The sequence below is a fragment of the Balearica regulorum genome, chromosome 4 (genome assembly GCF_011004875.1).
Source record: "Balearica regulorum gibbericeps isolate bBalReg1 chromosome 4, bBalReg1.pri, whole genome shotgun sequence".
NCBI lineage: Eukaryota > Metazoa > Chordata > Aves > Gruiformes > Gruidae > Balearica > Balearica regulorum.
In genome coordinates this window covers 14,869,740-14,897,690 of record NC_046187.1, presented here as the reverse complement: position 1 = coordinate 14,897,690, position 27,951 = coordinate 14,869,740, and the positions used below count along the sequence as shown (strand labels likewise).

General features: G+C 36.5%; 1 protein-coding gene and 1 long non-coding RNA gene across 3 annotated transcripts in view; one reads left to right on the top strand and one right to left on the bottom strand.

Annotated features, from left to right (window-relative positions):
* Nucleotides 1-27,951, top strand: part of LOC142601672 (uncharacterized) — a 264,842-nt gene that overhangs the window by 9,833 nt on the left and 227,058 nt on the right. Inside the window, exon 2 of the long non-coding RNA XR_012835217.1 lies at nt 21,849-21,936. This is a non-coding gene — a long non-coding RNA (uncharacterized LOC142601672). The remainder of the gene's footprint in view (nt 1-21,848; nt 21,937-27,951) is intronic.
* The window catches only part of HHIP (hedgehog interacting protein), a 78,155-nt gene continuing 55,260 nt past the window's right edge, over nt 5,057-27,951 (bottom strand). The window contains exons 7-14 of one of the 2 annotated variants that reach the window (XM_075751218.1): nt 27,791-27,934; nt 26,766-26,887; nt 24,630-24,753; nt 23,838-23,968; nt 23,143-23,224; nt 12,498-12,646; nt 9,766-9,894; nt 5,057-8,895 (exon numbers count right to left, since the gene is read on the bottom strand). In XM_075751218.1, the coding sequence (XP_075607333.1) occupies nt 8,885-8,895; nt 9,766-9,894; nt 12,498-12,646; nt 23,143-23,224; nt 23,838-23,968; nt 24,630-24,753; nt 26,766-26,887; nt 27,791-27,934 (892 nt within the window). In that variant the 3' untranslated portion in view covers nt 5,057-8,884. Of the gene's footprint in view, nt 8,896-9,000; nt 9,895-12,497; nt 12,647-23,142; nt 23,225-23,837; nt 23,969-24,629; nt 24,754-26,765; nt 26,888-27,790; nt 27,935-27,951 lie in introns of those variants that run through there. The other variant, XM_075751217.1, reaches the window with a different exon arrangement.

Genomic DNA, 27,951 nt, shown 5'->3' with positions numbered 1-27,951 from the left:
GTATGTATTTTGGGAATGGTGATTAAATACTGAAGCAAAGATATTATTAGTAACTATAATACTAAAATTAAATGCTCCAGAATTGTGCATTTAGGCTTTGAATTTCCTTTGACAAACCACACAAGCCTTGTTCATGAGGCCAGAGATGCCTCCTTTGATTCATGTAAAGGCAGAGCAGAATTTGGCCCCTCAGGTTTAGGGTGCCATCGGAAGCTCTAGATAGAGTTACAGTTGTGCTGTGCACAGCTGAGTGTATATAATTCTTTAAGTAAAATTCACGTCTTATGTGTTGTGAAAGAAATGAAAGGTAGCTGTTAATTCCAAGGCTTATAAATATGTCAGTGGGGTTTCATAATGTCTTAATAAATTACAAGAACAAACTCAATGACTCATGATGTCACCAGAACTACATGCTGCACTGTATTTATTGTAATTATGTACTATACCTCACAGAATTCTTTTACTATAGTCCCGCTAAAAAATCTAAATAATGCTCACTGATTTCTTCATTCTATTTGCTGTTTTTCAGCTGTTTTCTTATTCTGAGCCTTTCTTCAAATGAAGAAATTTTTTAAGAAAATATATTTAAAAGAGCATTGCTGCAACTGCTATATTTATTCATTGAAAAGCTGAAGTAAAATACAGTTTTCAAATATCCTCAAATTTGGGTGAAGTTCAAATTTTCCTTGGATCCTAGTTCTCTGGCTGGCCACCAGCCCATATCACTAATGGTATAACTAGCTGAAAAATGGAAAAACAATTTCATGAAAATTTCAGGATTATTTTGGCTTAGATCTGAAATGTAGAGATAGCATCAATATCGTAGTGTCGGTAATGCTTCATTCTTTAGTCTAAAAAATAAACGCAGGATGGGCTGAACACTTTAGGTAAGTTAAATGTGTAAGACAAACTCAACAGCATTTCAAAACCACTAAGGTAAACTTAGTGTGTGAAGAAGCCCTTGGCTCTTTAGTGCTCCCTGTCCAAACTGGTTTTTACTCTCACAGATGTAAGCTGCAAGAGTAATTTGCATTTAAGTGTCATGATTAAATGTTCTTTTGTATCAAAAAAATATACTGACTTGATATATCGAGTTGGCTCTGCTCCCACATATATGCTTGGGTGTTGATTTCAATGGAACAGAACCTGTTACTTAAGACGGGGAGAAATGGAAAGAATTCCACACTGCATCCATTGTTTATGGCCCTTATTTAAATCACTGGAAATGGTACATCTGACTTTAACACACGTTGATTTGATGACATGCCTCTCTGAAGATATTAAATAAACAGAACAAAGAACTGACCCCTAATGTTTCTCCCATCCTTACTGAGCTACTTCTCCAAAGTATCTATACTTGAAAAGCCTGTACATGAAATCCCCTTGTTCAAGCTGTGTGTACGTTCACGTACTGCTTGCAACTTAACAGGTATCTCTTTGCAATAAGGAGGTCTTAATTTTCACTCTCATTTATCCAGAAGCAAACAGGAAACCCCATTCCAAACTTCCCATTCCAAAAATAATAGCAGTGTTCAGTCACATTTTATGAAAGCATCTTAGAATTTATATAAATAAAACTAGTGTACATTTCAAAGAATATATAAAATGCTGGCGTTTGGCTTTTACTGCAAAGATCAAAGGGCTGACTAAAATTAAAATTTCATGAATTTTAAATTATGCATTTAGTCATAACAAAAATATTAAAAACAAAAAAATTTAAAGCAGCAGGTGTACCTTATATAGTAAGATAAAGTTTAATATATTTTATTAGCTTAAGGGACACAGAATAGCTATCTATCCAGAACTTCAGGCATGCATTTACATAAATATATTAAATTAAGAAAAGCAATTATACACTTAAACATCCTTTTGTCTAAAAAAAAATCATTAAATCCACAGATTAACAATAAATCCAACTCTATGCATTTATCACTTCCAGATACAACTGTTCCATTTCTCAGATATTACACAAATACATTTGTTAGAATTTATATGCATTATACATATATTATATATTACATAATAGTGTGTATACATACATGGTGTTCAATAATATAATAATAATTTGTACTTTTTATAGCACTTTTCATTTGAAGAGCTCAAAGCGCTTTACAAGGACTGATTTCACTAATTTTCAGGTGGAAAGTGGAGGCACAAAGATGCAATTATTTCAGGTTATTTGGAAATATTCAGAATTTGTGACAGACAGTAACTGAATTCTGTTGCTGTGAACTTCAGCCATGCTGTCTCCCTAGAAAGAAATACAGATATAGCATATGTAGTCTACGTAGGTAGACTTGCAAAGGCTTGTAAGGTCTCAAACCAAGAAAGCACTTAATTATATTAATAACATTAAGCACATGACTTCAGTGAGACTCATATGTTTAAAATTACTTGTGTGCTCCAGTGCTCTGCTAGATTGGTGCATGTATATGCTGAGTACTATAATACAGTTTATAGAAGATACTTAAACATAGTTTGCATGATATTTTCTAATCTATTTTCCCACATTTCAAATGTACATACAGTACCTGACAGCTACTATAAAATAAAACTAATTGAAGAGAGGAATATCACAACCGTAATGTTCTCAAGTGACAGAATTTTGTTATTTCCTTTTCCTTTTCTGCTTGGCTCCCCTTACCATCTAATTGTTCTCGAAAGTGAACTGAAGTTTTAATTCTGCAGTATATTTTGTGGGGGACAGCTCATAGCATTTCGGGATAATTCACAGCGTAGGGTTACTGCTTCTGGTATTCGTGGAGATCACTACAAGATAGATCTGGTCACTTAATACCAGATGGTTTCTGGTCTCAGTATATCTTGATATGAATTAAGTTCATTCTGCACACCACTTTTGACTCTGCCTAGAACGTTTTCCTTTTAGCCGCTCCTCCTAGGAACATTCAGAAAATGGGATTTGTTTGTTACTGCCTTGTGATGCAAACCACCTTTTTGTCCTACAGCAAAATGCATCCTACAATAAAAAAACAACAACAACAAAACAGCTGCCCCTCTCTGCCTTCTTTCCACCCAAGAATATTGTGCACACAGCCACTGCATATATTCACATGCTTTAGCTGGCACCTTCTTTCTGAAATTTCCTGGGAATTTAAGCAATTTTTCATTTAAATATTTTTTCACTTCTGTTTTCATTGCAAAATGAAAACAAATTGGAAACTCTCATAGACTGTAAAAGGAACTTAACTATATGATACGTGGGACCCTACTGATCACTTACAACAGCTGGAAAGTTGTTTTTTTCATCAGTAGAAATAAAACTCTTCTCCAATAGTGCAGCTTGCCATTTGTGCACATTCTTAGCAATGACTTCTGACGTTTTTGATTGTGGGAGTCAATGTGTTTACAGTAGACAATAGGTAAAGACACATTAAATTTATATAACAATATAATTTTTTTGTGGATTCCTATAGCATAAGATGATCACTACAATGATATATTTCAGTACTGAGAGCTCTGGTAAGCAAGCGTGTCACTTGGCTTTCAAATCAAACTGTATAGTGTAACGTGAAGAAAAATGTCCTATGGAAACCTTTTCTTTGGGTTATGGGACGACATGATAATCTTTTGCTAATATGTAGACCAAATTAGTAATTATTAATAACTCATGAGTGAGCTGAAGGAAAAAGGTTGACGTGTCTGTTGAATCACTTGCACAGTGCTATAAAATAATGTTTCTCTTTTCCCAGATAAGGCATTAGTAATACTGATTAGTCAGTCTGCCCAGTGTCAGTCTACGCAGAATTAATTGCTGTGCTAAGATTGTTTGGGTGTTGTGCATTTTATAGCACAATAAATTCTGTGTGCAGAGTCGTAATGGAAATCAATGAGTGCGAAGGCAAGCGGCTGTCCCTTTGCCTAGCACGCGTCTCTAGAATGCCTGCTCATCTCCCACCCCGTAATCGCTTACGCCTGTCATTTCACTACTGAGGACTCTCATCGCCTTCAGTCTCACTAGCCTTATTAGTAAGGGTGACAACAACATTTTATGATTTGTATATAGTCTCGATTGAAATATGACACCATCCCTATAAAATCCAGAAAGAAAGGTTTGAAAATGTGCCTAACGCTGCTGAATTCAGCCTTTGTGATACTGGGCTCAAAACAGTCGAGGGCACTCTTCCGTGGATGTTTGTGAGCATCTGTGGGGACAACTCAGGGCCCCGTCTTACTATGGCTATTTCATAAAATGGGGCCACTGACTTGGTATTTTAATTACTTTCCTGCTTAGCTGCATACGCTTACATATTTGAAATAAGCATATACGTGTGTGAAAGAGAAAAAACGCGAGCCGATTGCTTAATGTTTTTAAAGAAGTATCAAGAAGTCTGTCAGATTTAATAGACGCCTTGTGTAACTGCTGGCAATGCCTATAAGGAAACCCAAGAGGACTGGATGTGCTCCGTACAGCTTTAAGTAGGATTGCTCCGTACGCCTTTACGCAGGGCTGAATCTGCAGTTTTATTCCAGCAAACCTTGGTGCGTCTAATGACTGCAGATGCAGACACGGAGAGGTCATGTGGGCACTGATGTCTGAAGTTAAGATCTTCTGCCAGCTAAGTGGATATCTTTTAAGGACTTAATCCTATAACTAGTGAAGTCAATAGGGGATTTTCAGTGGACATCAATGAACTTTGAGTCAGGCCCTCAAAGATTAAAGTAATCCCGTGCTAAGCTTTCAGGTGGCTTCTGCTGTTTCACACCTATATCCTAAGAAGTACATGTGTCTTATTTCACTGAATTGCTCTGCTGTTGAAAACACGAACATTTTAGCAAAACAGTCTTAACTTTTTTCAATGTTTCTACAATATTTTGCACTGAAACTACTTATGGCAATATTTATCAGTTTTCTGTAGCCAGAACCCAGATTATTTGGTACGTATTTTCTGCAAATTTGGATTAGAATAAATTTAAAGGCTTGGTTGCCTTTTTGTTGAGACTCTTAGTTAATTTTCTTTAAATGACAAAAATAAAATATTGGTCATTTTTTAATGGCAAAATAGGAAAAAATAGTTTTTATTTATTCATGCTACCTTCTGTTTTTTCTGAGACAAAGATCACCTTTTAAGTTGGACAGAAGATCAAAATGGTATCATTCCTAATTAAACTGATACAGAGTTAAACTAAAGGACAGTAAAATAAAAAGCATTAATGTCTTTTAAAGGATTTACGTAATTAAGGAAAAATAAGCAGAGCAGGATGTCCTTGGAGTTGATTTTTTCATGTAGACCCAATCTAATAAATGCCAATTTCATGGCTAGAAGTAGAATTACAAGTACGAATATTTATTTTTACCTTAATGGGACTTTACACCTGTGAAAAATTACTTGTTTGTGTTTTCAGAATTAGTGGTTGGGGTTTTTTTTCATATTTGTACATGAAAATATCCTCATGTCTAACCCCAAATTAGAGAAAGTGTATACTGAAAAGCAACATTTCATCGTCCCAGGAATATCATTCTGCTTTTTACTTGAGGCACCTGATTATTGGCTGGAATCTGGTAACTTTGTGATAAGCACAGTGACTGCAGAGTGACCGAGTGCTTTCTCCCTTCCTCCAGCTTCAGTCTCTCTGTGGCTGAGCTGCTTGAGCCTGCTACTCCTGAACTGTAAATGCCCAGCTAAGATACAGTTTTTGAAGTCACTATTAAATAACAAAGTTGTGTAGAATGATCAACAGATAAAAACCTCAGCCTGCTGGGAAGCCTCTATGATGCACCGGGCTATTAGGCAGTTTCAAAAATAAAAAGTATCACTGGCAGCAACCAGGGATTATCGGTGTTTGCTGTGGTTCTAGAAAGGAAGGAATTGCAAAGCCAAAATGTGGAGAAGCGAATGAAAGGAGGGAGATAAACAGAGGTGTCATGTTGGCAATATAGAATTTATACTCTTATTTATACAGAACTTATGCTTTGTTTGCATGAAATAGAATAACCTGTGAGGATTTAAAGGTACAAAGGGTTTGCATCTGTGTCCCTGACTGTTAAAGGAAGAAATTTATTTCCTTGAGGGGGAGGGTTTGAGTTCATATTTCTTACTGAACACATTAGAAAAATGAGTTTAGTGTTTTTCTGAAATGGAGTGAAATAATTTGGAGCTCATTTTACATAACATGTTTTTGTCTCCCTACTTATCTATGGAGTAAAGACGTTTCTCCTTATATTCCAATAATACGCCTTCTTTCTGATCAGTGGCATTTAAAAAGAAAAGGGAAGTTTCCTGTCCCAAAAGAATAAAATGAGGGTTGAAAACTAGCAGACATCAGGAATAGAGTTATGTTTCTTGCAACAGGTATGTTTGTTCTCTTTTAACAGTAGACAGCCTCAAAGAATGCTTGAAATGTACAATGTGTTGGGAACAGAGAGGCAGTATCTCCGAATAAAGGAAGAAATGAATGGAATAAAAGATTAGGGGAGAGAGAGACAGACAGAGACAACTTGAGCACATACATAAAATCCCTTCTGGAGGCCCTTATCTAATTGCCTCATTTATCTAGTTTCATTTATAAGCTCAGTTTTATTCTGGGACACTCTCGGAGGTTGTGTGAGAATGGCTGCAGAATGACCTAACTGGCAACAAGCTTTCTACAGACCCCCCCCCTTTTTTTTTGTATGCCAATTCTCAGGGCAATTACTGCAGTTGCCCTTTTTATATTAGCATCTTGGGTGGCTAGGCCTGGGGTTTACTCACTCTTTTTAATAGTATAATTTCTTTTGATAAATAAGAGCTAGGATTTTTTGTGTCTTTTTTTTTTTTTTTTTTAGAATACTTCTATTCCACTGGGACTTCCTATGTATCCATGTGGGCTTAACGCAGATGCTTGCTTTCACATTATATAAAAGATGATTTAAAAATGAAGCAAAACACTTTCCACAAACTATCTCCCCTCTCCCTCTAATCTTCACTTAGAGTACTTCTTAGTTTTGAAATTTTGATAGAATGACTCAAACAGGTTTGTTTTTTTTTTTTTAAATAAACTAAACTGAAGTATTTTGCTTAAATTTTGAAAGCAATTTTCTGGGTGCAGCACAGCCGATGTGAGGTTTTTGCCATCGATTCGAATGAGGCCTGGATTTAATTCTTAGCTTTTACTAGAGTTTTATTTTCACTAGTAAACTAAATTGTCTTCATTATTAAGGTCAAAACTCTAAGATCATTGTTATCCCTTCTCTACATGACTATGGCATAAATATTACTGGGGATCTTCAATTTAGGTACCATCTGTGGTATTTTTTAAGTCTCCAGGAACTAAGCAATGAGAAAAGAACTCTCACATCTCCCCAGCTGGTTGTTGAAAATAATGCATCAGAGTGGGGTTAAAGTTGGGTTTATTTTTAAATATATTTCATTAAAGAAAGTGTTAAAGATGTTATCTCTGTCGGATATTTAAATGTTGCTAAAACACTTCAGCGACTTTCTTGGTTTGCCGATTATGAAGAGTGTAATAAAACTGCACTATTTGACAGATTTAGACAGCTGGCTCATTCATGAGAAGTTCACATTTTTGTCACCCACGTTGAATAAGGAAAGATTAGATGCTAAGGTCAATTTACAAAAATGGTTGTCAGGACATTTTTTAATTGTAAAACTTTTTTTGTGATGGAATTCAGAGAAAAGACTAAAGGCAGAAAGCAGCGGAGACAAAGAGCTGCTATTAACCTACAGATGCTACCGCAGGGTTCATTTTAAGATTGGTCACACTGCTTAGCCAATGAAGTGTTCGTGTGACTATAAGGGACCACCCTTTTCTGGGGTGAGAGGGCAATTTGGTCTTCATGCTCATTTAATCCCGAGACGTCTTTCAATGGACTGTCAGTTGAATCTACATTGTGCAAAATTATGCATGCACTTTTTAATGCAGACCATTGTTCGCTGAGCACTTAACCAAGATTTCTCAACCAATTTCCATTTGGCATGAGGTCACTCGAAACCCAGGCAAACATATATGGAAGGCAAATGTAATTTTCTGTTCCTCTGAGCTGGAATGCGTAGGACAGAGAAATGCAAGTATCAGGCTGTACTTTCAGATTTAATACTTAATAAATGAAGACCGACAACTTTCTATAAAGGAAAATTCTTTGCATGTCACTGCCCCGGAGAGGTAATTTTGCTATTGGAGAGTAATATGGCAAAAGTCTTTCAGATCTTATTGCCTAAACTGTTGTAAATTGTTGACGCATGAGCGGCTGCTTATAAGAACCATAGGATGTGCATGCCGTGGCTACTCTGCTTGCTTTTCATGGGCAGGATTCTATAAGACCCAGGTAGTGCAAAGGAAATCTGATAGTCGGTAAGTAGTGAGCAAAGAAACTGCTGATAATGCCCTAGAGCTGGAGATAAGGGGGCACCAGTTCTGAAGATACATCTGATGGGACTATTAATACTTTAGAAAACCTGACTATAGCATGTACACCATATTTATTGATACATTTGCAAAGACTCAATTTTATGTTAGCTCTTCAAGGAACATGTACATTTAGAACCGCGTTTGGCGAGAATAGTTATACGTTTCGTACAAGTGACATCTTACACAGCCAACACGTGCTCATGTGAGCGCTCGTCCAGGGACGTTCCGTTCAGTGTGAAATCGGCAGCAGTCTACTTGTGTATAGTCTGGCTCGTCCTGTTACAGTGAAAATCCCTTTATGAACACTTTTAACATATGCTGGAATTTTATTATGATTGGTTGGCGGTTGTTTTTTTCATCCGTCGTAAATGAATACAAGTTGACACAAGGATACATTTCTAGATTAGATCCACAACACATTAAAGAGTGTGTTTGCTCTCTCTTTCCCCGTCTTTCCAATTAAGTTGGTGAAAAATGTAACTTTAGTATTTTACAGGACATGGTAAAGCTGTCTCATCTAGGTGATGTCTATATTATAAAAATAAAATAAAATAATATAAATATGTAACATGAACCCAGTGCCCATCGTTAAATAAAATATATGATAAAAAGCAGACCTTCTAGGATGACTGGTTTTGAAATATGCGAATATAATTTAATTATTAAACACTTGAAACAATCTTGATATTAAGCTGCGATAACCAGATTTTTGCATCTATGCTAGATAAAGAAATGCGTAACATTCTGTAATAGAGTTACATTGATGAAGGTGAAGGTTACAGTCTTACAATGAATTGCCTAGATAGGAATGCATTAAGGAGTTCTGAAATATTGTCTCATGATGTAGTTCCGTTCACCTTAGAAACTGTTACAACTGGATTTTATTAAGTCCAGCAGTTTATACAGCGGTGTTTGAAAACTGCTCTCTTATTGCTAGAACCAGATAGGTACAGACGTGAGGTTTCTGGGATGTCAAAGAATCCATTTAGACATCACGAAAGTCCTTTGATGAAAATGTGGTTTACAGTGGAATTACTTTGTAAACTATTTCTCATGAAGAAATAAATATAAAAAAAAATTCCACTAGCTGTAAAACCGTATTTGTGATAGTGCGTGCATGTGTATGTGTGCACGTATTGGATATCGGCACGTCTGTGGAGACGTACAGATATGTTTACGCACATACAAAGAGTTTATCTGCACATTCGTGGATATTGTACTTAAATTAATAAAGTAAATCACCGGTATTTGTTGCAGGATAACAGTCTTTTAAAAATGACAGGATTCAAAACAAATGCCCGTTGAAAGTGAAGTTTCCAAATAGTCCCAGAAACTATACAATATAGCTGGTTAGATCCAGCAAATAGGATGTCATGTCTAGGATCTGATCAAGAATACCTGCCCTTGTCACTCTTCGGATGTTTCTATCCACTTGTTCACACTGGGGGCCGAGATAGCCTTTTTTACATAAGCATTTATTAGGCCTTACACAGACACCTCCATGTCGACAGGCTGGATCACATTTTGCTGTGGGTAAAAAAACAGCGATTTTCCAATTTGTTTAGAACATCACAAACCAAAAAGACGCAGTACGCATTCATTCAAAGCTTCTCTAAACTTGTAACGATAAATTAAAATATATAACATTATACCATATGTTATACCACATGTATACCACTTATAAATTAAAAAATGATAATTTAAAAAACAAAATAGAAAGGATGAAATATTAGAAGTTTTGAAACCATATTTTTTAGTTTTAGAGTATTAGGTGGAGGAAGTAATTTTGTATGTCTGATAGGATGTCACCTAAGACAGACTGAAACTCAAATAGCAGATTTTTGAAAATGTCCAATTCCCATATTCGTGCTTGATTTTGGAGTGCATAGAAGAACCATCTCAAAAGACTGTAGGCTCCAAATGTCTTACATTTGAAAACAAGACACTCAGCACCTCTAGATCCTTAAACGGTGGTGCTCTGCCTCATCCCATTTCTTACGCTGGCAACCCAAGAAAGTCCTGAAGTTGGTGAGACATTTGAGCACCTGGCCATCTCCCAGATAGCAAGTTCTGAATCTCAGGTACACTCCTTTGTACATGCAGAGTTCTGCACTACACGCTTTCCTTAGCAGAGCAGATTACAATTGACCACAGAGAAGCACTCCTTTGGCTCTTGAATCACTTACGCTTGGAACAAAATTTAATTGCCTTTAGAAAAAAAAGAACCAGCGTATTTTTTTCTACAGCTTTTATCAGTTAGTTAAGTTTCAAAATTTTTCCCTTTCTCTTTAGCAGATGCCTGACAATTTACCTATAGAGTTCTAGGTTAATCAGCTTGCTTACATTTTTCAAATATAAATGCTATTTTAATATGCAGCCAGTGTTAGCAAAACTAGCAATCAATAACTAGTTGCGGATGTATTTTCTTCTGGGGTAGAGTCACAGCACTGTGATAAATATAATGTATTTTTCCTTTTGCAGACATTTTGTTGTTTCACGTTATCTATTACAAGAAAGCTATAATATTGTTTTACAGATATTTATAGTACACTACATGAAACCAGGTTGCTTTATTTTATTCATGAGTTTCTTAATTACCCTGGGAAGAAAATTATGTCTTGTAAGGTAATTTTTCTTATTTAAATTACAATAGTGGCTTAGAACATCTCTGTTAAGTGCTGTGTGAGATACAGGGAAGAAAGATCCTTAGTCTGCATATTTTCTCTAGCTTTCTTGTATCTTGTATCATCTATCAAATTATCTATCATAGAGCTGTAATTTTTTAAACAAAACAGATTATTCCAGACCCATTTACAGTCACACTGGAGACATTTTTTACTTTTAAGTTCCACTCAGACAAGGGCTGTAGAATGGGCCTCATTCACTACATGTAGGAAATATCTGACAGACGAGCGAGGACAATTGAAGTTGGGCTATTTGGCCAGATTACCTCATCCGTTTCTCCAACCTGCTTTTGTTGCATGGCTGTCCGATGGTCAGCTCATGAATCTTGCCAGTAAGAGATATCATTAGTGATTTCATTCATTTCATTTCATTCCAGACCAAGTCATTCCTGCTCATCTCTACAAACCCTGAGGTTGCTGAAATTTCCACTCCAGGCTATAAGGACCTCGTAGCTGACCCTGCTTCAGCAGGGCCCTCCTGAGTACCCTTCCAACCTGAATTATCCCTGGTCCATCGTGTGATCCTTGCTTTGTCTTACTCTGTGATTCCTTTCCTCTTTTGACTTCTACTGCCATTACATTAACCTTATCTCTTTGTACAAGCATCAGGTCAAACTTGCTGAGCAAATATACTCGGTCAGAAGGCTAACACCACCTCCCAGTACCCAGGCTTGCTCTGGAAGATCTGCATAGGCCAGAGTTATACAGCTCAGACATAACCACAGCCCCTGTGAGACAGTGATAGCACAGCTGTGGCGCTCCAGGTTCATTCATCTCACCACTTTGGTGGCATACCCAACGTCTACTTTTACCATAGTCACTTTTTCAAGTGACTTTTAAAAGATATGCTATGGCAACAAGATAGGACTTAAAAGCACTGCAATTAATAATGGATTGCAATAATGTTCTGATTATTAGCTGCTTTGTGATAAGTTGTCCATAGAAATCTCTTTAACGAACTGGAGCCATTTTATTTTGTAGGATCAAAAGTAAGAATGTACCAAAACTAAAGCATGCGCGTGAAATTAGCAAAGTGTAAAATATGCAATAGTGACCTGCAGGTTTGATTTATCATCTTTCTTGACAAGGTGCTCCTGTTTGACACTGACAATGCTAATACTGCAGTGGAAGCTGAATGTGCAAACACGTATTGATTACATTTCTTTTCATTTTACAGGCTTGGTGAAAAAATAAGAATAACGTCTGTCATATTTGTGGTATTAATTGCATTCTGTGATGGTTTACATTGCATTAGATATTTTAACTGCTGCACTCATCTAAAGACTTACTGTTCTCCTACAACTCGTAAGATCAGCCTTTCTTTAATGTTGTCTTAGAACTGATGATCAATGACATAGATTGAAAATTTCTCTCAGCTGCTAATTAAGAGCAAATTAGGACATGTCACTGCTATTTTCACTTGTTGCTATGAATCTATATACAAACCAGTTCTGCAGAACTCTCCTTCCCAGCCTTGATTACAGCAGCATTTTCCTGTGGGAGTGCAGTGCCCGTTCCGACAATGCCTTGAGCATTCAGATGTCAGTACCTGTGCAGACTGAGCTGTTCTTTTGCATTCTTCAGGGACTAAAGGCCTGTATAAAAATACATAAACCAAGCAGGTAGTTAAAAGCTGAGGTCAAGGAGAAAAACTTTGGTTTTTTTTATTAAAGGCCTGATTCTCTTTTATGGTATTATCAGTGCAAGAAATCGGTGTTCTAAGGGGATTGCTTTTTTTTTTTCCAAAAACACCAATAAACATAAAGATGATATGTTACATTACAGAAAAATAGTGTGATTTGCTATTCTTTCATATAACTGCCTTCAGAGATCTTCTACAAGACTAAATAATAGTCCTTGAGAATTCTTGAAGCTTGAACCTGGCAAAACCAGCTTGCTGAAGAGCTTATTGCAGGCAGCATATGTGTCTAGATAATATCATTATTAGACGTGCTAAATTTTACTGATTGTGTGGCTTTTCTTCAGGGAGCACAAATAGTCATATAATTCAGTCCAGAATCTGATGGTGACTTTTTGCTTTTCTAGCTGATTTATATTTCTGTTTGTATGCTGAGTAATCTGAAGAGCAAGTTTTATGTCACACATTATGACATGCGTAATAATTTTGCAAAAGTATTACCTCTGTCTACAAATTCAGTTTGACATTGCAGATTTTTTATTTCCATATTTTCATGAAATCATATTTAGATTATGCATTCCTGATGTTTATTTAAGCATCTGAACATCAGGAAAGACTTTTTCATTATGAGGGTGACCGAGCCCTGGCACAGGTTGCCCAGAGAGGCCGTGGAGTCTCCATCCTTGGAGACAGTCAAAAGCCATCTGGACACGGTCCTGGCCAACTGGCTCTAGGTGGCCCTGCTTGAGCACGGGGGTTTGACCAGGTGGCCTCCAGAGGTCCCTTCCAACCTCAGCCATTCTGTGGGTGATTCTCTGAAAAGTATGCATGAAAGAAATTTTAGTTCATCTGACTTAAAATATTTCTGTTATTGTTTTTTTGTTGGGCTTCGTAGTGTCAAGCCTTATGTAACATAATTTTTTCTGTCAGTCTACAAAATATTTTGGATGCTCAGTAGCCTTTTTTATTTACAAAAGCACAGCATTATCTTCCTTAACAAAGAAGGAACTGTAGTGTTCCTTCTGTAGTGTTAAGCGTGTACAACACTTAAGTGTGTTAACTTAAGTGTGCCCTAACTGTTGATATGACTTCCAACACTTTTTTAGATGTTTATTGTTGGTTGCTTTGTTGGGTTTTTTTCATCTAGTTCTATGTCTTCATGCTGACCTCTTATTTTATTTGCCGAGTTCGACAGCTAGAGACTGATAGGATCATGACAAGGCTACAGGTTCCCAGTGCAGGTACCATGTTTTGTCTCTGCTTGTGGGTTCGATTGCACGGGAATAAGTTGGGAAAAGAATGTCAGGATCTCCCAAGAGATCTAAACAAGTAATTGAATGGGAGCATAATGACAAATTAAGTTAATTAGTGACAAATACAAAATTATTAATTCTCAATGAAATAATTTGAACTACTGCCATACATTCCAAAGCTTGAAATTTGCAGGACAAAGATTCTAATAGTTTTGTGGAGAGCTCAGAGAAACCTTGGCTAAGCGTCCAGCTAGAATCCAAACAAACCAAAACAAAATTGTATGAGATGATAGAATAGAAAATAACGTTGTTCATTATACTGACATCAGTATTAAACCCCCAATTACATGCAAATAGCTGGAATAGCAACTTGTGCACTGATTACTCTGTCAAATATTAAAATCCTAGATTGATACTCCTCTGTGGAGAAAAGGATAGTCTTTGGAGTCTGAGAAAGAAGGGATATGATAGAGGTGCAGAAAACAGTGGAAGATAAGAGGAGGAAAATTGGGCATTCTTGTTTATCTCCCATTTCAACATCAGAAGAAATATTGGGGGAAAAAATTAAGCTAAATAAAATAAAATTAACTAGTTGAACTCACGGCTTCTAAGATATCAACGAAGCACATGTTCTTGTAGGATTTTAAAAAGATATTTCTGTGCACAATGGGGCCCATTCAAAGTAATACTAGATAGGGTAAAATAATTTTTAAGAAAAATAAGCACTCATACCTAATGTCATACAAGTCCCTCACTAGCTGACTGGGCTTACTCTTCCCCCCTCCCATTTTGGCATGAAGCTTGTTAATGGTACATTACAGGGTTTCTTGCGTTTTTCTTTGAAACGGAGTAATAGAGTACAGGCTCACTGGTTTGTTTCACCGTAGCACTTTCTCTGCTCAGTCTTAATTGCTACCATGATTACTTAAACATCCATACAGAAGAACTGGTTCCCCAAAGATGTTAAGGACAGAAAGAATGTGTAGATACATCTTTAGTGTAGCACCAAGCACTTTTGAGAATCAGACTTAAGGTCCTGTATTATTTAAGGGCTTTGAAATATGTCTTGACACCTTTCGTGCAGCATATTTGAAACTCTTTCAGGTTTTGTTTTTACATATTTCCACAGCTGTCTTTTAAATATAATGCATTATTTTTTTGACCTGTAAGGAATTCCAGTTCTGTAGTAATGAGTAATTACACATGATCTGGTTAAGAAAGTTCCTACACTTAAAAATTATATGTGAGATTCACAGGCAATGCTGCTTTGGAAACAGTTCTACAAAATGATATGATTTTCAGTGGAGACTTGTTCAGATTTAAAGTTAAAAGATCTGTGTTCGAATTCCTACCTCTGAAAAAAAAATAAAATCCAAATTTGAGTCGATTTCTTTATAGCCAACTGCATAGGAGACAACATTCTTTCTTCATCTGTCGCTATTAAAGCTCATTTCTTTCAAGTTACTTTAAATGGGAATCTTCTCTTTTTCTTGCTCAAGCACATGTGCAGTACTGTGTTTAGCAGGAAGCATAACCTCAGACTCCTGGAGCATCTCCTGGAAAAGCGCTCCAGTTGCTTATCTTTAGCAAAGAATGACCTCATAAGTCACAGAGATATTTTATTTGTGAAGATAATGATTTATTTTATTAATAGATGTATTTATCTATGATAGTCCTGGAATATATGCTTCTTTTTTTATTTGCATTTCATTAGGGAGGCAGAAATCATACTTTCTTGAATCCAGCAAAGCATGGCTGGTCACTTTTATGATTTAAAGTTTTCTTTAATATAACCTTGCCTTTTATTCTACCATCAATCAATAACTTGCACTCATCAGCCTCGGATAATATTTATTAGCGGTGGGGTGGAGTAGAAACAAAGATGGAAAAAATTCTGGTTGGCAGAGTGCCTTAGGAGAAGAGGAACACAAATGCAGCTGCAGCAGAATCCTTCTTGTGTGTGAGAAGAATTACTGGTTTTCCTTAGTTGTACTATGGGAAAAGCCACACTTCTTTCTCAGGATTTGAATGCCGTTACGATACCAACACGTATCAAGAGAAAGTCTCTGCCCCACAATACTTACACTTTGCATTCTTAAGGCTTTAAAGGGGTGGAAATTTTCAGGCTCAGCCTAAGTTGAACTGAATCTTACAAAGATAACATAAGTCTTGAAACTGACTGTTGGGACTTGATCTTTCCAGCACTTTAGACAAGCCTATGATTTTGTTTATATAACTAGTGCTTCGCTGTGTCTCCTGACGTGGAAAATGGAGGGGAATAGATGGAGCCACACTGTGGGCTAGAGAGAATATTTTCCTTGTCTCCCTCAATCTATAAAACTCTAAAGGGTACAGCTTGATTACTCTTACAGTAAGCACTATTTGGTCCGCAGAAAGTCAGCCAAAAATGTAGCTGATAATGACTATTTATATGGTCTGTACAATTCTAGTTATCTTAAAGAGCTGTTCATATATACAGTACAGTACAGTATATCTTGCTTGTTAAAACATGCTTTCATGAAACTGTGTAACAACTCTAAATGTATGGAACATGGAGGAAAAGTTGTACCGGGGGCTGGGGCCCTGGCTGGGTCCCTGCACTGATGTGTGCAGTGAGCTGGGAATTCTTGACTGTACGATGTATAAAACAATTTTTGCTGCATTACTGTAGCTAGTATAAGAAAGTAGCCTCTACTGTTAGTTTAGAGGCATATAAAAGTCTAACATGCTTTAACAGATTAAAACTCATCCTGGAACTGCTTAGGATTTCACGCTTTCCTTTTAGTGTGTCTTTTCACAGTTCCACTAAACGCACAGAGTGATTTAGTTGCTATATGCACTAGCCTGAAACTCAAACATACATAAATCAATGCAAATGGAGGGTCAAATTCAGGAATAATACAATGGCACTGAACAGAAAACAATTCCTCCATCGTGCCTTTGACACAGCATCAAAAATCTCTGCTTTCCCACTAAAGTGAGAAAAAACCCAGAGAAAATTCCTGGATGATCAAATTCGAACAAGGGACATGGCAGTAGAAATACTGATTGTCATACAAAATATATGGAAAGAATGTTATGCTTCAATTAACTGCACACAAGATACTAGGTATTAGAATGATGCTTAAGTATATCACCAAAATTTGTGCATTAATTGTTTGGGTATTTTCCTTTATAAGGGAAAATGTCAAGAAAAAAACCTCAACTTTGTTTCACTACTTGTCATAGGCAAAATTTACTACTTGTCATAGAATAAATATAGCATCTCTTCAGGTACAGCTTCTAAAATTAAAAAGTATACCTTTAGTCCTGGGAGAGATGCCAAAAGCTCGTTACTTGTCTCCAGATTTACTACATGGGAATAATGTGGAAAAAACTCACGGCTTTTAAGATTTAAACTCAGCAGCATATCAAATTTATTCTTATATGGTATACTTGTTCATGACCTCTAGTCTTAAGAAATTCTGTCATGTTTGAAAACTAGTCCCTAGTGAAGCCTGTATCAATGTTAATAGCTAAGAGGTCAATGCAACTGCTAAACAGTTTGTATTACTGTCAGGGTGGTCATGAAAACAACACCTGCTGCATGAGCACTTGGCAGCTGGGTCAACAGGCACTGTGGGAATTTATCAATTTAGGGGGCCACTTGCATAACACTTTGACTGATGAATTGGGAAAGACTGGCTTACTGGGCTAAAGCTGCTCTATTATGTATGACTTTCTTTAGGATGGCAGAGGCTTCCTGCAGGCTCCAGAAAATAAGCAAAAGATAAACCGAGCTGTTTTTTCCTTATAAAGCGATAAAAAGTGAGAACTCCGTACTAGCCAATGCTAGAAAGACTAAAAAAAAGGGGAAAATAAAAATCCCAAACCAAAACAAAAACTTTTACAGTCAGTGAGCTGTGATGTGACTGAAAAAAATCCTTAGGTTTTTCCATCGTGGTTACAAAGGAGTTTTTGTGAAGTACTTCTGTAAAGTGAAACTCTCTAGACTGGTATTCACAAAAAGCTCTAATTTCTCTTTAGTGTCTCTTATGGGAATAGTAACTGCATGTGGGTTGGTAAATGAGATAAGAATTTTGCATGCTCCGGCTAAACTAAACATAATTAGACATTAATTCTGGCTTTCCATTCCCTCAAATGACTTAAGGGATAGTAACTTTCTGAACAGAAAGAAATCATATGGCCCACCTGGGTTGGTGAGAGCATTCACCAACAAAATTGGCTCATTCTACAGAGAGTTTCCAGTAGTAGCTTCAGAGTACATCTATAACCCATCACAACTGAGTGTCTTGATGCAGATTAGTCTAATACCACGTTTCCGAGTTTCCATTTCCATAGTGATTAAAGTCTTCAAGAGGGCTATGCTTTTATAAATGCTATTCTTCTATCATACCATCTAACACGCTTGACTCATACTAAAAAATAAAATCACCAATGTTTTTGTAAAGAGCCTGAACGATGTCAAAACGAGGCACGACCTAGCTATTGTCCCTTAGTGTTTGAAATCAGTCTCTTTGGAAATATTCTCCGACAGTGGAAATCCCAGAACGTGATGATGGAAAGGATGATAAGTGGAATTACATACTCTGCAGGGGCATGAAAGAGGAGTGAGATGGTTTGAATCAAGTTCAAGTTTCAAGCCAACGGAAAGCAGCTATTCTGGCTGTTGATATGAAACACATTGAAATCCAGATCTATAAGGTGTTACAAGGAGAGGAAGAGGAAATCTTCTTACGTGTGCTAGGACATTTACTTAAGCTCAGCCCTCTTTTGTAAAAATCACCTGCTGACTCCAGTGAGCCATCCTGGTCAAAAGAATTATTCATCCCCTTTGGAATCACGGCATCGACAGTGGCAATCACTTAAAACTTCACAGGGGATACAGCACTGCATGACTGCCCTATAAACTTTTCTGGGTTTAGTCTCATCTATTAAATGGAAATCTTTTGCATCATCCATCAGTTTGAATACTCTTGTCTGAATTTCTTTCATTTGCTTAGAGATAAAAGTGATCATAACAGAAATATTCTAAAAGAATACTTACAAAGCCACATTATGGCTGTTCTGCCACCTTCCAAAGTTTATTTTCTTTCTTCTTGGTCTGCCCCTGTCTATGGTTTTCAAAGAGCAGCTGGTAATAATGTTTAAATTACAGCTCATATGAACCTATCAACAGATATTTCTTATTTAAATATGCATTTTTAATATTGCCTGCAGCTGATTTTCTCCTCTCATCATGCTAGAGAATGATTACTTTTTCTTTTCTAATGGGTTTGTCTCCTTTTATCTCTGTTATTGACTAACCAGAATATTTGGACATATACACATTTTCTATATCACTGTTTACCTAGTTATTTTTCCTATGCATTCATCAATGTTTTTGTGATTAATATTAGTATGTATTTGTAGAAACAGAAAGAGAGATAGAAAAAATATAAAACAAAAAGTAAGGAAATAGAAAATAAAAAGTTTTTCTTTTTTTTTCATCAGAAAGACAATTTATAAAATGCTGGTCTTCAGGACATCTGACTAAACCTACCTTTTAGTTGAGAAGTATGCAAGTCTCTCTCCCTGTATTTTCTCATTAGTTCCTAACCCTGGAAAGTATTTTACTGGTGATAACATTTTTTTTATAACCATCAAAGAATGGCTGTATTTTTCAGAGATGGTTTTAAGAAATTCTTCTTCTGTCTGCTATTTTAACTAATTTACCTAAAGCTGGTTTTATGTGTTTGTAATTCTTAGGGCTTTCACATCTCCTCCAATCTCAAAGCTAAATATGCTATTACCTATACTCTTCACTCTACTCGATTTTGGTAATAGGTAGTGTATGTGTATTTTGCAGCATCTCACATACTTGGTTTTTACATTCATTTTAACTTTTCTGTTTCTGATTTATTGCTTCGCTGTCTAAGAGCTCCCAGGTACTAATGTATCATTATAACAACCTTGTTACAAGGAGAAGGATTGTTTAATTCTGTGCTTTTGATGTGAAGCTACTTAGTTATCGACATGAAGTATTTGGAGGAACTGAAGAAGTTTCCTGTGGTACCTTGAATTCTGTGTTTCAAACTGCCTTGATGATGAAGGGATTCAGAACCTGTGTGTTGATCATATTTATCAATTTGTTATACATCACCTCAGTTTAATACTTCATTTTTATTACATGTGAAGGACTGTTTTAGGATAGGACTATCCCATTGCTGATTACTGAAGACTAATGCAAAGAGTTCCCTGGATTACCCTCATCCTCTGATCTTCTAATGTTTAACCTGCCCACTTCTTTGGAATTTTTTTCCACTGCTAGCAATACCCAAGTAGTAGGTTTCTTTCTTAATCTATATTTGAGACAAGGAAATCAGGGTCACGATTACGTTTGAGAACAGCTTTGATTGTGCAGTAGTGTTCTACAAAGATCCAAAGAAACAAAATCCTGCATCGTCATGTAACATTATTTAGAATAAAAGAATAATTTCATAAGCTTTCAGCAGCTTATGAATGACCACGAGCAGAAGATTTCTGCATGTAGTTATGAATTTCCAGCAAGGGGCTACCACAAGGAATGATAATTTTGTTTTTTCTACACTGCCCAATGCATGGAAGGCTCTCTCTGCAAATTGATGAATCTTCCAGGGGCCACCCCTCACAGGGTTTTGTTAGTAAGTAATGAATTTCTAAGATGTGACGAATCAATACTTTGATGACTTTCTTTATACTTGATGCTCATAGCCCAGCTGTAGCATCTTTATTTTGTGTCCTAGAAAGCTTACTGTGCTAGAGTTTACACCTATATTTGATGTATTTGTATGGCACATACCACGGGGAAAACATTAAAAGGAGCAACAAAATATTAGCATGTGAATAACAGTTAATATTTTGTTAATAAAGCTTGACATGAACATTTGCCAAAGCCATGGCATTTTTAAATTTTTTACACGTGTAATGTCAAATTAGCATGAAATGGTAAATAGAGCTGCAATGCTCTTTTGTGGAAGTAACTCATTATCTTTCACTTAAAAGCCTGCAATGGTGTGAGGTTGAAAACCAACAAAACTCAAACCTTTGCCTGAATGAAAATTATCCCATGTTTCTCAAAAGTGTTACCAAAAACTGTATTCCTTTGCCACAGTCTGTTTAACTTCAACTGCGTGCCAATTTACAAAAGTATTTTATAGTTTTCTGGTTACTTTCACCAGTAACCAAACACAGTCTTGACCCTTTTCCATACATGAAAACAGCCAACCGTGAGTGCAGCGATGGGAGGTCTGGCCTTTCAGGTATGTCAGCTGAAGACCACCCTACTGGAAGAGGTAACAAGAACAAAAAGCCGAGGTCAAACAAGGCAGCCCCATGTAATTAGATACTAACAGTGGATTTAGGGTGTAAAATTCACTTAAAACCATACACCAACAGACTAAACAATCCCAGTAAGAATGGCAAGTTTTGTTCTAAAAAAATGTTTTTAATACCAGAAAGCATAAATAAAACATACATAATAACCTTGACTGACAGACTGCACTAACCTGCAGTAACATCTGCTTCCAAATTATTTGCTATAGGTTTGGGACAGTATAATTATAAAACACTGAAACTCTACTGTAACTTAACAGTGCAGTGTGCATCCAGTTTAATGACTTTATTATTGGATTAACTTATTGTCCCAATAACAATATTTAGAATTTAAATTCTGACAAGAAAACAAATTCCTTTCTTAAACAGTCAACAGCAAAACCAAAAATGCAAGCCTAACTGTATGTGATGCTTATGGGGAAACATGCTGAAGTAGATGCTGAACAAATAGGCAGTTGCTTTTGCAGGGTACGATGGGTCAAAGTAATTAATACAACAAAGTTCATTTCTGTTGGCCGTTTCATTTTGTGTTAATTGCTGATGCTTTTGCAGGGTGGATGTGGTACCTTTACATGCCACAGACTTGATCTGATAGAGCAGCAAGATCCATCATGAAGGAAATGGTATTTCTCCAGCTAACGTGAGTATCTGCTAGTCATCTTCTCTTATTGTTGCTGGGGCCCCTGGGTCATGTTGAGGACTGGCTTTTTTGCTGTCTTTCCAGATTCCCTAATATTTTCATAGCTCTAGTTGCTCTGCAAAGAACCTGAAAGTGATCACATCTCAAGAAACTCTGGTTTGATAGTTTTCATTTATCCTCATTTCAACTGGTAAATTAATCTGAGTAATTAAACCAATCATATTAATTCTGTGTCTTAAAAATCATTTGAGTGGGATTTATAAGCCTTTTGGAAACAATGCTTTCAGAATTGTTAAAGAATTTAGTGTATTTTTGGCACGCAGTCCGAGGACAGAAGGCTTCTTTCACTGGTGCTCCAAACCTCCCCAGGGAGGGAGACAGTGTAAATGCAGGGGTATGGAAGGATGTCGAAAACTAGTAAGCAGTGACAAAACTCAGACCCACTGAGGACTCAGTCCTCCGTATTCTTCCCCACTGGTGGTATCTCCTGTATAACAGAAGAGATCTTTGGGAAAGACTGAATTTCTCCCTCACAGATTATGGCAAACCTGAAATTGAGGAAGTGAGACTGGAACTGATTGGTGATGGCTTGTCCACTAGCTAGTACTGTCAAATTATTTTCTGTAGTAGCTTTTCAGTATACAGATTAGGTATTGTCAGCCAGTACTAACCTTTTGAGCCAGCTCCCATTGTGCACTGTCGCACCGCAGTGGCAGGTAAAGAAGCAGTAGCGCTGGGGAGAATTCCAGCATCTGCCTTCCGTTGATGCTACGTAACCTCTGTGGTACCTACAAGTCATTCCGCTTCAGAACTACCAGGAGCACCTTTCACCTGTACTGGTCCATATGCGTCCACATTAAATATGTCTACACTTATGTGAAAACATGCGAATAATGTGAATCTAGCTGGGAAAGTGGGCAGCATTTAGCATAATGTTGAAGAGGAAAAATTTCCAGAATTTAGTGTTGGTTACACCTCTGTTGTGCTGACATTCACTTTCTATGAGACAGTGATTACTTTTAGTGAATCTATTCTGCTTGCTGCTGATGGTACATTTGCTTTTAGGAAGCCCCATGCACTGAGAATTTCCCTTCTTACTGAGTGTCAGTATTGCATAATTCAGCTACATGGAAAGAACTACATTCACCTTTTGTTTTTTAACCTGTCAAAGGAAAGACTGATCTTGGTGAGAAATGCGATGCTCACCTTTTTGGGTCAATGATCTTGTAGAGTTTTCCGCTGTGAGGCTGTGTCATACTTTTACTGCTTGATAATATGTAAATCTCACCTGTTAAAGAAAGCAATGCAATAAATTAGTTCTCCTTTCCTAAGATGTCAAATACATGACTTTTGTGATCTAGTTGTATTTGCAAAATGAGATTAAAAAAACTTCAGAAGAAACACTTCTCACTGAAATATACAACGGAATCATTGCTATTTGAAAATTTACATATGCACTTTCCCCAAATTGATGCTAAAATGTGAAAGATACTTTATCATGATTGTTTTTTGTTTCATATGGTATAGAATTGGTTTAAAAAAAATAAAATTGAGGAGGAAGGAAGACAAAGGGGATTGGTCTGCTCATGCAATATCTTTGCCCCTTAAGTCTGTAATGTTGGGAATAAAAGCAAATATATGACACATCATGTCATAGTACGTGACACAGTTCACAGAACGTGAAGGACAGTAAGGACCTTTGTCCCTTCCAACAACCCATTCTCTTCTCAGTTCTTCTTACAAGGCTGCTAAGGTGTGGCTGAAAGCAGTGTAGACAGCTTTGGCAAAGGAAAGATAGTCTTTAGATTTCTTCTTTTTAAACATTTACTACTATTTTGAATAGTTAAGTAGGCATGATCAATAAGGCTTATGATTTTATAACTTTTTTTTTATTTATTTACCTAATTCGTCTTCACCAAATCCCAAGACAGGGCCTGAAAAGAAACCTCTACATGAACCAGTGTTGCCAAGACAGAGGGGTTTCTCTTGCCACTGTTTGGTTGCAGGACTCTGTTGCAGTGTTAAAAAATTTCTATATTCAAAAACACATAAAGCAAATTGTTATATTACATTTTGCATAGAGAGTTTTCACTGTCCATATAAATAAGTAAACACTTGCTGCAAGTAGCTCCATAGATGCATCTGTGCAGTTCTTCATCTTATGATTTCCTGCCTGTTATTTTTCAGATGCTTAAAAAGCACAGCATTTCCCTTCCTGTCATTCAACTGTTGCAAAATTGGGTTCAAGCTAGACTATATAGCTATTTGTGAATACTGTGCTATTTGGCATGGGAAAACTATGCCCATTCATTAAAAAAAAACCACATTAATTTTGCTCCATCAGTGATGTTTCCATAAAACCCCCAAAGTTGTCAATGTCTTACCAGTTAGACCTGTTCAGGAAACAGTTCCACAATTAACATTTATTCCCATCATAATGTAAATGATGCATGTAAGTGTTTGCAGAACTAAAATCTTAAGAGTGCCGTGATGTGTCTTTGTCTGTGCTTTTTTCCAAGGATCAGATGTGTGACATATCTCACCATTCATTAGAATGCTGTGCTATTTTATTTCCAAATCTAGAATTTAATCTGCAATGTCACACCACTAAATTGGCAAAGTGACACAATATACAGGACAGGAAGCTCAATAACTAAATACACCTTATACACATTTTTGTTTAAGAAACCTACCCATTGCGGTCTCCAAATACATAGCTTCCATAGAGTCTTTCAGACTGGCAGCCTCGATAGACAAATCCACCAACCAAGGATCCACTGCTGAATGGTTTGAATTCTAAAAGTGAAGGCTCACTTTCTAAAAAGGAACTACCGTAGCATTAGATCATATGCAATTTTGTATTTTGATTCACATTTATGAAAATGGTATTACTTCAAGAAAAGAGGTTAATTCCATTTAAACATTCCTCAAAATGCAAGATGTGTTGCCGGAAATGAAATATGAAAAAAATCAGAAAAGCACAACAAAGGCTGTTTGTGAAACAATCGGTTAGGGATTTAGATAGAAGAGGCTATCATTGGTTTCTTCCGTGTGCACAGGCTGGGAGAATAAGACTATATAAGGATTAGGTTGGATTTTCGTTGAAGTTGATGTGATTACTGCTATTAAATTTTAAGTGCCAATACAGTCTGCAGAATGGATCTCTTGAACTTCAAGTATTTAATTAAACCCCCTTCACTGTAAAGTCCTTCCAGTATCTAAAAGCAGAAATTCCAGTGATTTTCAGCAGAACTTGTTCTCAAAGCCATTCAATGGTTTGAGAAACTCTTTCAAAATCAGAGTTTTAAACACGGTATGTCTGTTACGTCTGATAAAACACTAGTATTGCTGGCTGTAGCTTCTTGTGCTAATTTATTTTGTACTGCTGTTGCAGTTGCAGTTCCTACACATACTTTTTTCCTTCTTTACAAAACTGCAGAGTTGATTTATATCAAATAATGTCTTCAAGGAAGTTTCAGTGTAGATGTTCCTATTCACGCACTCAAATGCTGCTTAGAGTAAAAGTAGGCTCAACTTGACATGCTAACTGCATAATTTTAAATTAAAGCCACAGCCAAGAGACCATTTTGTTTTATAGGAACTTTTTTTTTAGTTGGATGGCTACTTGCAAGTCCTTGATAAATGAATTTCCCAGATTATTCTACAAGATTAAGAGTTGAAATTTTATGTGGGAGAAAAGGATGATAAGCTCTTTTCATTGAAGCAATTGACCTACAACCTAGTATTAATATTGGCAAGCTGTTCTGGATAGACACAATATTGCTTAGTTTACTCTGCAATAAAGATGCAGTCAAAATTCCATTGGAGCAGTGGTTTACCAAATATTATTCTTTGGTTTGGCTGTTATAAAATGAACACAGAAAATACATGCAATAACTAAAGTAGAACAACTGCATCACGCTGTTGTGTACTATTGTACTAGCCAGCACAGCTGCTTTGCTTTCATGTAAAGTACAGGTGGGAGAACTAGGGTTGTGAATAAAATCAGAAAACGCTACGTTCCAGGAGATAGACCAGTTCTTGATGCCTTTACACATCTTTGGCGTTAATCACCTTTTACCACGGTGAATTTACAAGCTGCTAAATGGTCAGCCAAGGTAGATGGTAGCTCAGAGTAACTGTCACCTGGCTTGCCTGAACTAGCAAGAGGTCTTGGTGAGTATCAGAGTTAAGCATTAAACTGAGATTGTGACTGACAATCACACTGATTCAGAGAGCACATGAAACACTTCACATTCACAAACTGAGTACGTTTATCTTTTTGCAATCTAATCTAAACTACTTGTTTATTATGAAGTAGTAGCATAGTGCATTTTTCTAAGTTTTACTTTTTAGTAACATTTAGACAGAGCTCAGTCATTTCCCTGTTTGGTTGTGGTCTGTTGTTGTCTATCTCACTTTTTCCATTATAGGAGGCACATTACATGAGGTTTCCATTCTGTATCTTAAAAGGTTATTTGTGAATGGCTAAGAATATATTTTCATCACTTCCTGATATTCCAAAATCTTTTCTTTATGAGCCATCTATGCAGCAACAGTGAGATCTTTGACAGACTAGCAACTGGCATATTTCTTTAATCTTATTTACATGATATTCTACACCCACAAGAACAAAGTTGAGTCATTTAAATTTTGTTTTGTCTGGGATCTTGTATCTGCTTGTACCATACTTTCCATAAGTTCTATCTTTTGGAGGTTACCTATCCTGTCTATGCAGTCCTTTATCTATTTTTTTCTGCTTTCTATTTATTATTCCATGGGCATAGAAACTGACTGTTCCCAGTAGCTTTACCCTGGCTGGAACTTACCATAGTCTTTACCCTTTATTATTTGTAAGATTCTTGCTGAAGATCTGTTCTTTCCATTTGAATCTGAGCAAAGAATAGTTAAATTGATGTTTACATCTGTTGGGTGGCGGTCCACAGCACATCTGTACAACAAAAAACATAAGAAAATCCACAAGATAGATGAGCGCATATAATTCTCTATCAATAGTATGAAGCATCGCATTTTGAAGGATTATTGTTCCTTTGTGGTGCCTTCTCATTTAAGGGACCTGTTTCATACTGAGCCAGAATATCTGAGAAGTGCGTCAGATTTGTATACAAGAGATAATATACCTTTCCCATCCCTGCATCATTTTTTATATAATGTGAAGTAAAACTATTTTTTCCTAGCGATAAAATGTACTCTGTTCAACAGCACCTGAAATTAATAATGCTTTAACCAAGCTAAATGAGTTAACTTACATGGTGTAGGAATTTTGTACTGTTAAAAAGTCCAAGAATCTACTTCTTATCTGAACAACTTGACTTTCTGAATTTTTTCAAACCATGACTTTAAATGTCACTTCAGTACTACCACCCACCTAATTTGCTGAATTATGTGTTGTTTAGTTAAAGCGTTCTTCTCCTTCTTGTTATTGTTTAGATACCACCAGATGTTCTCATTTGTTTTCCACGTGCCTTTTTTTCTCAATCAAGATTCTACTGCTCTCATTTCTCAGATTCCCATCTGAGCTGTACTTTACCAACTCTGTGCTTTAAATTTTCTTCTTTCATAAAGGTAAAAATTTTATTATTCATTAAAAACACAAATCCTGTACTTTGATTCTGTCATTTCAGTCTTGTAATAGTTGTGCATTCTCCTCTCCTTCCCCTTTGCCAATGCACATTTGCTTCTAACCGTGACATGTATGTGGAGGTGGAGGAGTGGAAGTTTTAAAAAGTTCACGAGTGCCTTTATTACTAAAATTTTGTTACCCGACTGTACAAAAGATTTCTGGTTGAAAAGAGTATCAGCTCCAGAGTAATTCAGTTTAATTGTAACTTACCGTCCTGGATTGTGGAGTCCATGTGCAAAAATCTCAGGAGGTTGGTTTGTACTGTTAAAATGTGGGTTGCTCCGTGGTATGGAATAAGGGACATTGCACAGGTCAGTATTTACGTCAAGGCGCAATACAGAACCTGTAAAATCACTGAGAAAGTTGGAGGA